At 41.5% G+C, this 12757-nt stretch overlaps 1 protein-coding gene across 1 annotated transcript in view; it reads right to left on the bottom strand.

The window, feature by feature from the left end:
* Positions 1-5650: 5650 nt before the first annotated feature.
* Positions 5651-12757, bottom strand: part of pola1 (polymerase (DNA directed), alpha 1) — a 79783-nt gene continuing 72676 nt past the window's right edge. The window contains exon 37 of the mRNA XM_074693680.1: positions 5651-6553. Coding sequence (XP_074549781.1) covers positions 6414-6553 — 140 coding nt within the window. The 3' untranslated portion in view covers positions 5651-6413. The remainder of the gene's footprint in view (positions 6554-12757) is intronic.

Raw genomic sequence — 12757 nt, 5'->3', positions numbered from 1 at the left:
CACACACACACAAAAGCAGACGAACTGCAGGAGAAGCCGGACTCTCAGAAAGGATTCTTATGCTACTTCAAAATGTGGACATCTCAAGTGCTCGATATTAACTCTGCTTAATCTGTATGCATTAATGTGGGCTGAGCCGGTCTATGTCTGTAATAAAGGCGCGTTGAAGGAGGTCCCCTCCCCACAAAACCCCCCAGAACCAAAGGAAAAACTGTCCATAGACCTTCCATAGCCTTCTCCACAAGCCAGACTCCTCTGCATGCTCGCTTGTCTACCAGCCACACACACTGCAATGCCACTGTTCAGTCTGCAGGTTTTTATTTCAATCTCTGAATCAAACCAGAGTCAATCTGATTTCTGTACATTTCCTGCATTTTGAAACCCATCCTGTATTTTTTTTTTTTTTTGACAGCAGTGGCATGTCAGCCGTGTGTGACTCCACAGACGTGTGAGCAGAGCTGAGATCTGAGCTGTGTCTCTGATGACCTGACTGTGTGACAGAAAACTGTACATACTGTGTAAAAAGGAAAAAAAGTACAAGAAAAGAGGATGATTTTGAAAATAAGGTTGTGTATATTTCAGGAGATCATTTGCACTCAGTGTAGTGTTTAATGAATGTTGCCCTGTGTAGAGTTTCACCTGTGTTTATGAATTATTAGCTTTTTAGATGATTATTTATGTCAAAATTTCCCCCTGGAGGAACTGAGTGAAGGAAAGGTTTTTGTTTTTAATGTTTGTAAGTTTCCTGGTTTAATAATGCTAATTTGAATAAATCACAATGGTTAAATGAGTTATTTTTTATTATTTCAAATTCCTTTAGGACTCACATAGACCTAAACCAGGAAATAAAACAATGTGACATAGAATACTATAGAAATATTAATAAAAGGTGTTATGAAGAAATCGTGATGTTTGTCTTATATTTAGAATTTGATGATAAAATTGTTTCTATACTTAAATGGCATAATCAGCCCCCTGGAATGAAAAAGAAGCACTCACAGGTTGTGTGGGGTGGAAAAGAAGGATTTGTCGCTGCAGATCGCAAAGAAAGAGGCGCAATGCTGCACCTGAATGGGAAAAGTATTAGATGTGTAATCCTGCGCGCTGCGTGCGTCTTTCCTCTTCAGCGCAGTTGACAAAATACAGACCATATATTCATGAGCTTAATCCCCAACATGTGAAGCGCGCGACAAAGGCGAGGGCTTTTCAATTAGGTCGCCCACTTTATCTAGGGGGGTCCGTCACAAAACTTCCTTTAAGACCCTTTAAAGGCGCTAAATTGGTCTTAACATCTGTAATGCCGTGTCGATGGAAGCGAGTCCTCTTTGTCATTAATGAAGTAACAAACCACTTCATCAAACGGCTTTCACACACACACATACACACACGCAGAGGGAGAGACGCACAGACCATAGAGTTAAATCCCCATCTGCATTGGATCTCACAACTAATGCCGAACCATTACAGCAATCAATGCTTATTCTCCTCCGTTTGACCCAGCTATGGTGCCCGGCCAAATCGCGTGAAATTACCCTGCGGATTAAAGTAGTTCCACTCCTTTTTATGCATTATTGTCTGCATCTGTGAACACCCCCTCTTCCTTGTTCCTCTTGTTTTACAGGTCTCCGAGGTCTTACACCTGTTAATCACTCAATTTAGTCCAAACAAGCTGGAATTAGATGCAGATAAAGAGAGATTTTGATGGAGAGATTTTTCTGCGCATTAATTTATCCAAACACGCACAAAGTCACCCACCTGCTCTTTGGAGCACAATGTAAGGAAAAGAAGAGGTTTTTATTTATTTTTTTTAAAGAGAGATAGCAATTTTCTCTTGTGAAGCTTCCATCATCTGCAATGTGTGATGTTTTATGAAATTCCTCTTCTCCTGCCAAAGCGCACTGGAGCGTGTGTTTTTTTCTGCTTGGCCCTACAGGGGTTTGATGACATTGTCCGGGGAGGTTTTAATCTTATTGTGAATATAACTAATGAATGGCAAACCAATTTGTCCCTAATATCTGGGGAATGCTGGGAGGTGGGTGACCTGCTGGGCGTAGGGCTTAAACTTTCTTTGCAGCGCAAAAAGGCGAGAAAATTGAAATGCTGTCGCAGGGCAACAGCTGTGGGTTTATGAAGTCACACTTGTTGGATGTGTGGTCTTTCATTTAGGACAGACCTGTATGTGGGATTAAGATTCTTGTTGCATGAATGATCAGGATAATGGATGTTTGTATAAAGAGAATAAAATAGCTTAAATTTGGTCCAATCATGTGGTCTTTTCATGCACATTGCAATAAGGAAAGATCTACATGATTTTGTATCAATGCGCTTGGCCTCCGTCCCTCCGCCCCCCTCTCACAGGTTAACCCAGGTGTCCAGAAAATGTCCTCCCACCGACTTGTGCCCATTTTCATCATCGCCATCCCTCCCTCCGCCGCCCCCTCCTCCCTCGAGCTACCGGACTTGATTTGGCTCTGTGATTTGGATTCTCCCGGACCTCGTTTCTCCCACCGCGTCCGCGCACCAAGAGAGAATAGACCCAATCACTCCACAGCCCCAGCCGGATCAGTCTCTGACTCAGTCCCCGGGAGAGGCGCTCTAAAAGGCGCTTTGATGAACGGCCTAACACTCCCCTCGCCCTCTCTCTTTCCTCCCCCCTCAGGCGGAGAACCAGCCCCGATGAAAGACCTGAATAGCCGGGCCATGGCACTCCGCTCCCCTCTCGGATCGCCCCTTAATTCCCCGTCTCTCTTGCTCTCATCCAATTAGCTCAGTGTATTAAGCGGTTTATCGTCTCATAACCGCCCTTTCAGCTCCAACAAGGGAGACACTTTGCAATAGGACCAGCTCTCCTTTTGACACCCTCTCTGCTGCTTGTATGTTCCTCCGCGCCATGAATAACAGGGACAGAATGGGGGACTAATTCCCTCATCAAAGCCTACCTTGTCTATCGCTGGTCAAAACGACAAGCAATAAAGCTTAACACGACAATACAAAGAGACTTGTTCGACCTTATTAGCTTAGCAGGGTCGAATTAATGCAGGGGGACTCAAATTGACTGGGTTGAGTCCAAACTGAGAGGACAAAACGGGGGCCTCACTTGAAAAAGCTGCAGCCTGGTTCAGTGAGAAAAGCAGGCCTGCCTGTGCTGATTAAATCCAGGGTATAAACAGCCTGACGTGGGAGAAGAAGTGGAGCTGATATGATTTAATAAATATGTAAAGTTATGAGCAATAGGCTGTAAATGCAGCCAGACACTTTCTCACACACAGAGCATGTTCTATCCATTGCATAGTGAATCATGGTTTAAGTGTTCAGCCCACTTAAGGTTGCCTTCACAAGTCACAGTGGTTTGAAGTGATTTGTGAGGCGTGCAGTGTTTATGGAAATGCACACGGCAGGATGGAGTAAAAAAAAAAATCCCTCCCTGTATTAACACAAAAGGAGAATTCTTGGAGGAAAATTGTGAAACACTTCATGGAGCGAGTTACAAGCTGAACTTTAACTACAGCAGAGCAAAATAAAGTGTTTACTGGAACTATATGAAAAAACATGGAGCATGTGATGTTTCTAACATATCACATTTTACCAGTCTGTGAAGATTTCGTCCGTCACAGGACAATAAATTAAAGCACACCTATTGAGGTTTTAAGCCAACACTCGACTGAGTTTTAAACTAAAATCTGATGTTCAGAAACAGTCAACACTGATGAAACCCCAACAAAATATTACTTAACTCACTAGACACATGCTCAGTCTCTTACAACCTGAATTAAAAGTAATTTAAATGCTATCAAGACTAAAATGAACAATGACAAAACAGTCTGATATCCTAGCTGGATTGCTCTCTGCCATCTGATGTCAGGGGATTTTTTTCAGTTTGGTCGTATCATGACTTCTCGATGCTTCCTTCCTCACAGTAAATGGTTACAACTATGCACTCTGCTTTTGGATCTACTGCTTTGTAGAAAATACAAACATTTTGTTTATTTTCATATTCTTCAAAAAGGCTGGACAATTTTTTGAAACAGCCTTTTTTTAAAAAAACTGGATGAGAATTAGTCAGGTTAAACTTGCTCATTGGACAGTGATGACACAATAAATGAGGTCTAGAAACATACACTGGATATACACCCTGAACACTGCAAAGCACCTTCCAAAATCAAAAAGTACTAAAAACTGCAGTTTTCTTCTGTTACTGAAAAAAAAATAAACAAAACAAGAAGTAAAAATGTATTATTCTTTCAATTTTTTGATTGGCCAATGAGTGTATTCCCACAGACAGGGGTCACCAGTCTCTAGCAGTCTCTTATTTTTTGGTTTGTAGGCTGAAAAGTTTGGGAATCCCTACTTTTGAGTACTTGGGGCGTGCAGATATATTTTTTGTAAGACCACTTGGTTTTGGACTTTGAGCAAGATTTTTATGAGACTAAGGAAGATTTTTGTAAACTCATTTACATTTATTCCACCAGTAAGTTTTTTTTTTTTTTTTAAGGGCTGGGGGCATGTGGGATCAACTCAAGAGCTCAGACAGGCGACATGGTATCTGGTGAAACTTGTCTCATTTTTCCTAAAACAATGGTTGTCAAAGGCACTTCAGGTTTTAGCTTTTGGTTTTAAAGACACCAGAAGCAGATAGTGTCATACATGCGTTCACTTTGGTTTCGCTTGTGATTTGATCCAAGTCTGGACTGTTTTTGCAGGTTAACCTGTGGTTGTTCATGTGTTCATCCAAATAACGGTAATTTTTGCCACACAAATAAAATACACCAACAGGTTTGGGCCTCACATGTGACTTTAGTTGGTTTAATCAACTGATTGTCATTGTCTTCTGATTATGGCAGTAAATACATAGATTAGACGAGTACTTGATTCACATTTGCTAGTTTGCAATTTGTTGGTGACAACTTACGGCATTTGTTCAATTGGCGAGAGTTCACAAGAGGACAGTGTATGTGCATTTACTTGGGTTTTTCAGTGACCTACTCTGTGCAGACTTGTGGCTTATTTGACTTTTACTGGACATATTGTTGGGACTGAAGTGATCTCATTTTTCAGATTGTGGCTGCAGAGTTGACACTTTGGCTTGAGCAGTTCACTCTTAGTGTTTGTCTTTTCAAATGTATCATGTAGATACAAGACACCACAAAAGATATTTTGATGATGTGTGTAATTTTGGGGCTTTTGTGCATTTTTTAAGAAGACACAACACTGGATGGAGAGAAAACTGGGTAAGGACAAGGGGGAGCAAAAAGCTGCAGGTTGGAATCTAACTTAGGCTGTCCACCAAGAGGAGTGTAGCCTGTATACATGGGGTGCACCACTTCTCTGCTCAGCCAAAGCAGTGCCCTGCATGTTTTGAATATTTGGGCAAATATAACCTGATACCCTAAGCCTTTGTTTGTTAGGGACTATTTACAGCTGCAGAATAACAGTAGCTTACTACATAGCTGAGATTACAGCAGGACGAGGTTTGCGGGTTTAGGATAAATTAAGAGCACATTGGTCATTGAGTGACTGAAGTATTTTGAGGGAGCTAGTGTACAAGTAAGCATTAAGACATAGCAAGGAGTCTATACAACATCAGTCATTCTCCACACGCACCTCAAATTAAACAAGACAAAGATTTTGTAGGTTTAAATTTTTATTTAGGATTCAGTATCAAACAGGATTGCTATTGATAAGAAAATACCCAATACAAAATATTCAAGTCATTACAAAAAATCATTACATTAACTGACCTGAGCAAGACAAGTCAAACACAAAGACAACGACGAGCAGGGGAGGGAGTGAAAGGGCTGAACTGACATCAGTTAAACAGTGACAGAGGAGGAGAAGATGATCAGCTGTTCAATACCGAGACAAAAGTGCGAGGGAGCTGATCTTGTGGCCTTCCTCGCCCTGCATCCTCTTCTTCTCCTCTCCTTTCATCCTCTGATCTCTCACACACTCGGGATGAATGGTGGTAATCAGAACAAGTGTCCGATCACTGCAGGGCATCCAGCGGTCTTAGCGGCCCGGGTCACTATCATTGGCTAATTAGCAGCTTTTTGGAGTTGACTGGCTGCTCGGAGGATAAATCATTTTCACACACACATCTGGGCACAGCGAGCCTCCACACACACAATAGGCTGTTATTTAGGTATGATTGCTACCCCCCCTTTTGCCATACAGAGTCAGGGTGAAGGGGTCATTTCACAAGTGTGTGTGAGAGCGCACTGTCTATATGAAGAAACTGGAGGAGGGTGAAAGGGTGTGATTGGGTTTTTAGCCATGTAACGAGCCCATTAGGTTCCAAGATGATATGAGGGTTCACCAATCGGTGACAGAGCGCTGCTGTAGTTTTCTCGGTCAAACGTCCCATAGTCAGTCTGGTGTCTGAGTCGTCTGTACGAGATACGTGTGAGTGTGTTGTTTTACTTGAGTGAGGAGAAGGCCTGGAAGAGTTTGGCCAAGTTAATCTCTGAGTAGCCGCTGGTGGCCAAAGCTTTGTCCGGCACGTCCTTCAGCCTCCGGTACACGTCTTTCTCTCTGACAAACCACTTGGTGACGTTTGCTGGAAGAGACAGAAGAAGGGGAAAGAAGAGTTGTCAATGCTGGAGCTCAAATGAAAACTGATTGATTGACTGAAACTTACTTCTCATCGAATAAGCGAAAGAGACAACAAAAATTTACATACAGGCTAGACTTAAATTTGATGTTAAACTAAACCAATACGGTTGATTTCTTTTCCTATCATAGTTTACGAATATACCGGCAAAAGTGCCCTTGTTTTTAATGACCCACACCCGTGAACTCTTGTCCTGTCATTGATCACTTACTTGGAATCTGGACTAGAGTTAAAGTTCATATTTATATTATTACAGGAGTAGGGACGAGTATGCCCTGATCGATTCCCCCCATCCATCTGATTCTTTATCGATTCCCTCGTCAACTCCTCCCACAAATTTCCTCTGTACAAAAAGTAGCTCTACAGGTTTTCAGTGTCAACATTTTAAAAATCGAATGTCATGTCACATTGATGTATTGCTTTGTAATATGTCACTGACTGAAGTAGGCCATCTAGTGTCTCAAAGTGGTTACAGCAGTTGCCTAAGTTGTTTGAAACTTTGCATTAGTTACGAAGCCGGCCATGAGTCTGCACATAACTTTTCTTTCATTTGCCTGTGAGTATTTTGACATTTGGAGTCCTCAGTGTTTTTTTTTTTTTTTTTTTTTTACAAGAGGTAACTATGATGTGTTTCTGTGATCAAAGTTGAAATTCCATTCTAAGGCTGAAGTTATATCAATGTATGCTAACCACTAGCACATTCAGCGCTATTTTGTTGGGCAGGAACCTGGTATGAGAGAGTGATGCACATTTTTTTATGTGTTCAGTTCTTTAGTAAAACTTCAAGCTGAAAACCCTGAAGTAGAGTTCTCTTGGGAAACTGTTATCTTTCTGCTAAGCCAAGATATCTGCAGCAGACTAGTAGGCATAAGGTCTAGCAGCTACAGCGTAACGTAAAAGGGAATCGTTAAGCATAAAGGCTGATGATGTTGATAGATTGAACCATGTCTTATCGATTCTTAACAGAAATCAGTTATCAAAACCCATCCCAATACAGAAGTCATAACTGACATTTCTACAGTCTTGATTCAACTTTTAGCTGGTTTTTATTGTTTGAACTCTAAAACTTCATTGTTGCAGGTTTTGTATTTATAGCAGTCTTTCAAAATTATACCTCTTGTAAATTTTATTCATATCCTCCAGCTGTTTGTTCCCATTCTACACATCTGGGTCCAGTGCTGTCTGCCTGTAATGCTATCACTGTGAGGGCCGAGAGGGGGTTCACAGAATCGGTCCTAGGGTGGTCGAAGGCAGTACTCACACACACTGACACAGAGTGTCATGAGATCGATGTGAAAGCCCAATGAGAGCATGAAGTCAATATCTGGTCCCTGTTATCCCTTCAGGTGGGCTGTAATGAGGCCACAGAGATGACTGAGAGCTGCTCTCCTGGGCAGGGCGGACACCAAAACCAAATCTTTGCAGTATTATTCTGAGCATCAAGTGTGAATGAAGTATCATGAAACCAAGTAATAATTACACACTATCAAGGAGGAGAGTCCAGCAAGCTGTATTAAGACAGTGTGATGACTGGATGAAGTGCTCATGAAGAACAAGAAATGAAAGTTTGGCCTGCAGTGACCATGTAGCTACATTCATGATCATCAGGAATGAAGTTTTTAAAACTGACATTCACTTTTTAATCCTCTGACTTTTATCATAAAAATTAGGACAGTTACCAAAACACCAGAGGCTGCAGCAGCAAAACACAGCAGCATGAAACGATGTGATATCATAGTCTATGATGCCAAACAATCAAAAGACACATCAGAGGTATGTGGTGTAGATTTTTCCCCCTGGGTAATGCTCCTACTTCATTGATGAATCACTAAACCGTAGAGCTGAAATGATTATTTTCTTCTCAGGTGTGAAAACTGGCTGTCATAGAGATTCTGTTAAAAGTAATAACATACCAGCTTCAGACTGTTCGTACGTAAATTGTGAAATTCTTAATACTTTCTGACCTGTACAATGATTTCTACTGATGTCTATTTACAGACTCTACATAAAAAAATGTACAATCTGTACTCATGGATCTATTTTCAGGGTTGAGAGTTTTCTGGAGAGACACCTCAGTGTAACTTATTATTTACAGTGAAGCTGAGACCTACCAGAAATGGATGAAAGGCTCTGCATTGAGGGATGTAAGGAACCAAGGATAGAAAGTGTTGACTGTAAGTAGTCAAATGCTAACTGTGGGCTAAAAATTAATAACTGAAAAGTTGGAGTTTCTTCTCAGAGGGGGTGTATCCCAGAGAAACGTCAGGTGAGGAGTGATGGATGCTGATGGAGTTTCTGTATTGTACAGGGATAGACCAACTGGCCGGGTGCCGATATTCAGCATTTTGAAGCATATTGGCATCTGCCTTTTTTTTAATCCAACGGCTGATAAGAAACCACTATAAAACAGTTTCATTTTGGATCTGATGCAGCTGGGCCTCTCTGTCTGCTGTCACTACTCCATCTCAAACATCAACAGTCTATCGCTATTAGAGGTGTCCCAGTCCGATATTAATATCGGATATCTGTCCGATATCAGCAAAAAAACAAAAATCGGTATCATATCGGAATGCATCTAAAATCTCCGATATAAGCACTTCAATATAAGCAGTCCATTCCAGACTCTGCTCCTGCTATTTTTATTTGATTTATTTAGGTTATTTTATGGGTTTTCTAATTTATTCTTTATTTTATTCAATTACTAGTATTTTTTATGTTTGGTGTTAAAATTTCTGTTACCCATTGGTTAATAATAAATGGGACAGTTTTTCCTCATACCTACTGTTGCTGATTACTGTTCTTTGTTTGAATAATATCACTTAATCAATCCTTTTCTAACATGAAATACTACAAAATAAGTAATAAAAGTATGCATGTTTAATACTGATATCGTATCAGATTAATATCGGTTTCGGCCAATACTCAATGCTGCAGTATCTGTATCGTATCGGAAGTGAAAATGTAATATTGGGACATCCCTAATCGATATTATTGTATGATCGCCTATGATGTGAAGTTCACGTTAATGTTAGAGGAAAGATGAGAAACTACAGCCAGAATACGCTGAGGATTTTGTTTTTCTCCAGATTATTGCCAAATTACTCTGACAGTCAATCACTGGATAATTAAAGCAACTGGACATCAACACCAACAGCAAAACTTCCTGATATAAGTTTTTGGCTTTAAGAAAAATGATTCAAACTTGTTGAAGTATGGACCTGATTGTGTAAGATCAAGGTGAGGTACACACTGAAACAAACACACAGTCCATATGGCCAGTCGTCATGTCTGCATCTCCACAGCCCTATCTCTGCTCTCGGTCTTCCAGCCCATGCATTAATGGCTGCTGGATAAATACCAGCTCACTGACTGCCCAAAGGAACAAAGGTTATACACACAGAGATCTACAGTCACACACGCACATATACGCACACACAGGCGATGGATGGTAGTTAAACACTTAAAAAGCACACTATTCAGAGTCATGGCGACTAAAAAGCATCCCTATGTCCGTAATCAAACACACACACTGAAAGATGCACACACAAACACACAGATTGAGGATGGCGTGGTTCACTTTAAAAGCCAGCAGCACCTATTAGCCGATAATCCTCACGTTAGCCAGGACGGGGACGCAGGGAGAGAAGGGGTGAGGAGAGGCAGGGAGAGACAAACTAGTCTATTTATCGGGGGGGATAGAAGGGAGGGTGATGATGCATGATCAAGCGAAAGCAATCATGTCATCATTTCTGAAAGGTAGGAGAAAATAATTCCCCCCTCCTCTCCTCTGCCCCCCACCTCCCCCTTTCCTCACTCCCTTTCTCTTTTCCAGCTCAATCACTGTGTGGGGAACAGATAAAAGAATGATTTAAGAGTCACAGAGAGGGGGAAAGAAAGACGGAGAGACCTCGCTGCAAGTCGGAGCACAGTGGGGAGTGTAGTTCAAATAAATAGCCTCCCTTAAAGAGCGAGTGTGAGGCGGAAGGAGAGGAGAAGGGGTTGCTGGGAAGGCCGAGGGAGAAGGGGGCGAGGAATGGAAACGAGGAAGGAAGAGAAGACCAGTGGAATGAAAAATGAAAAATGATATATGAGTAGAAGGATTTAGGTCCTCAAAACCTCACCTGATTGACATCATCTTCCTTACACACACACACACACACACACACACACACACACACACTGAGTGTATCAGGGGTTATCTCTGCTCTAACTAGGTGTTGTCACACACTTGCACACACTCTGGCGGTGCCGGGCACGAGTAGATCGGGGCTCTGCACGCTCTAACTAGGTGTAAATACAATAACAAGCCTGTAATTAAGTGAGCATGATGAAGTTAATGGAGATCGGCCATTCCGTCGGCCGCCTCCATGAATATTCTATTAGGCTGGTGGCGACGGGCAGCTGGAATAGCAGTTAATTTAATCACCACTCGGAGCACAGGGAAACTTCTTTGTGTGAGTGTAATTGCACAGAATGAATAATTGATTTGACAATCGCACCCGCAGATTTTTGCCACCCCGCTTTGTACCGCCGGAGAAAGGGAGGGGAGAGTGAAGGAAGAAAGGAGAGAGTAAGAGGGAAGGAGAGAGAAGGAAGAAAATGTAGAGAAAAAAAGGGAGAGAGGGAGCGAGGGAGAGGAGTGGGAGGGGAGAAGAGGAGCAAATGTAGAGTGCTCAGAGGTGGCAGGGAAGCTGTCGGTAAATGGATCATTAGAAAAGCGCAGCTCAAGGACAATTTATATTTTATCAATGCGGCAAAATTACATTATTGCTCACACACGCAATCATACTGCCCACACTCCAGATTGAGACCAGGAGGGGGGGTGAGACGGTGGGAAGAGGAAGGCAACAGATAGAGAGAAGGAGGGAGGGGGAGACGGAGAGAAGAAAAGTGACATAAAATGATTTGAAAGTCATTGATACGGGATGTTCCAGGCTAAGGAACGGACAGCATGTTTTTTCATTACGTGTGTGAGTGTGTGTGTGTGTGTGTGAATAATCTATTAGAGATCTCCTGCAGCGGATGAAATTACCTCCATGTTTTACTCAGTCGCAGCAATCAGGCACAAAAATGCAATGTACATGTAGATAAGACAGGCGCACACTTGCTCACGTGCACACGCACAAACACAATAGTAGACACACATTCAAGCTGATCAAATTACATTCAGGATCCAGTCAGGGCTCTTTTATGTGAGGCTATTTGGGTTTGTGTGTTGTGTGGATATTCAGCACACATGCTGATATTCATATTGAGACTTCAGAATGTTTCTGCTGAAAAACACCTGAAAAAGGTGCCGAACAAGCACAGAAACACTGTCACACTCTTCATCGCTATTCTGAGTTAAGTTTAGATGTTCCACTGAATTGGTCTATGTCCCTGTACTGTACATCTAGTCTGGTTAGGAATGATTGGTCTTTGTGTCATCTTGGTGTGAATTGTTGTAGTTTATTAGGACACAACATTCCCCTTTTAGAAAAACTAAAGAAAGTTCTGCGAACTTAAAGAGGAATTGGTCAGCACAATTACAGAAGAAGGATTACTTATAATGAGTGACTTAAGATGTGCACGACAGGTTTGAACAAAATGACCACATGAACATACGACTATATTATATTATCACAATTCTAAAGGCCTCTGCACACAAACAGTGACGCGAATAAATGACACAAAATTTGAAGGCGTTCATATTCAATCTCTGCAGCTATTCTCCTCCAAACGATGTCTTTGAAATCGTTGTCTTTGTGGTTTTTTATGTCTTCTGTTGTAAAGAACCGGGTGCTGGGGCACAACCACAATCAATGTTGAATGTTTTGGTATGAGACGTGTTAACGATAAGCGTTTTGATTGGTCGGATGTGTAGTCGTTGCAAGTGAAACTTCGGAACAATCGACCTTGGTCCAGAAAAATAAAAGCCATGAAAGCTTGCATTGAAAAACAGTAGTTTCCAAAAAAATAAATAATATGCAAAATATTCGTACAAAAAATAAGCGTCTGGTGTGCAAAAGGCTTAGGTATGTTTTTTCATCCAAAATCGACCTATATTAAAAAAGAAATTCACTCCCATGTTATGTCAATCATGCTTGCACAGTCACACCAAAACTTTCGTTCATCAATACATTTTTCAGAACAAGTTTGATTTTGCCTTCT

Source organism: Halichoeres trimaculatus, unplaced genomic scaffold, assembly GCF_033239565.1.
Source record: "Halichoeres trimaculatus isolate MK-OKI-2021-1 unplaced genomic scaffold, fHalTri1.1 fHalTri1_scaffold_18, whole genome shotgun sequence".
In the NCBI taxonomy this organism is placed as follows: domain Eukaryota; kingdom Metazoa; phylum Chordata; class Actinopteri; order Labriformes; family Labridae; genus Halichoeres; species Halichoeres trimaculatus.
Note: the sequence above shows the minus strand (reverse complement) of the source record. Positions and strands in the feature narration are given on the sequence as shown.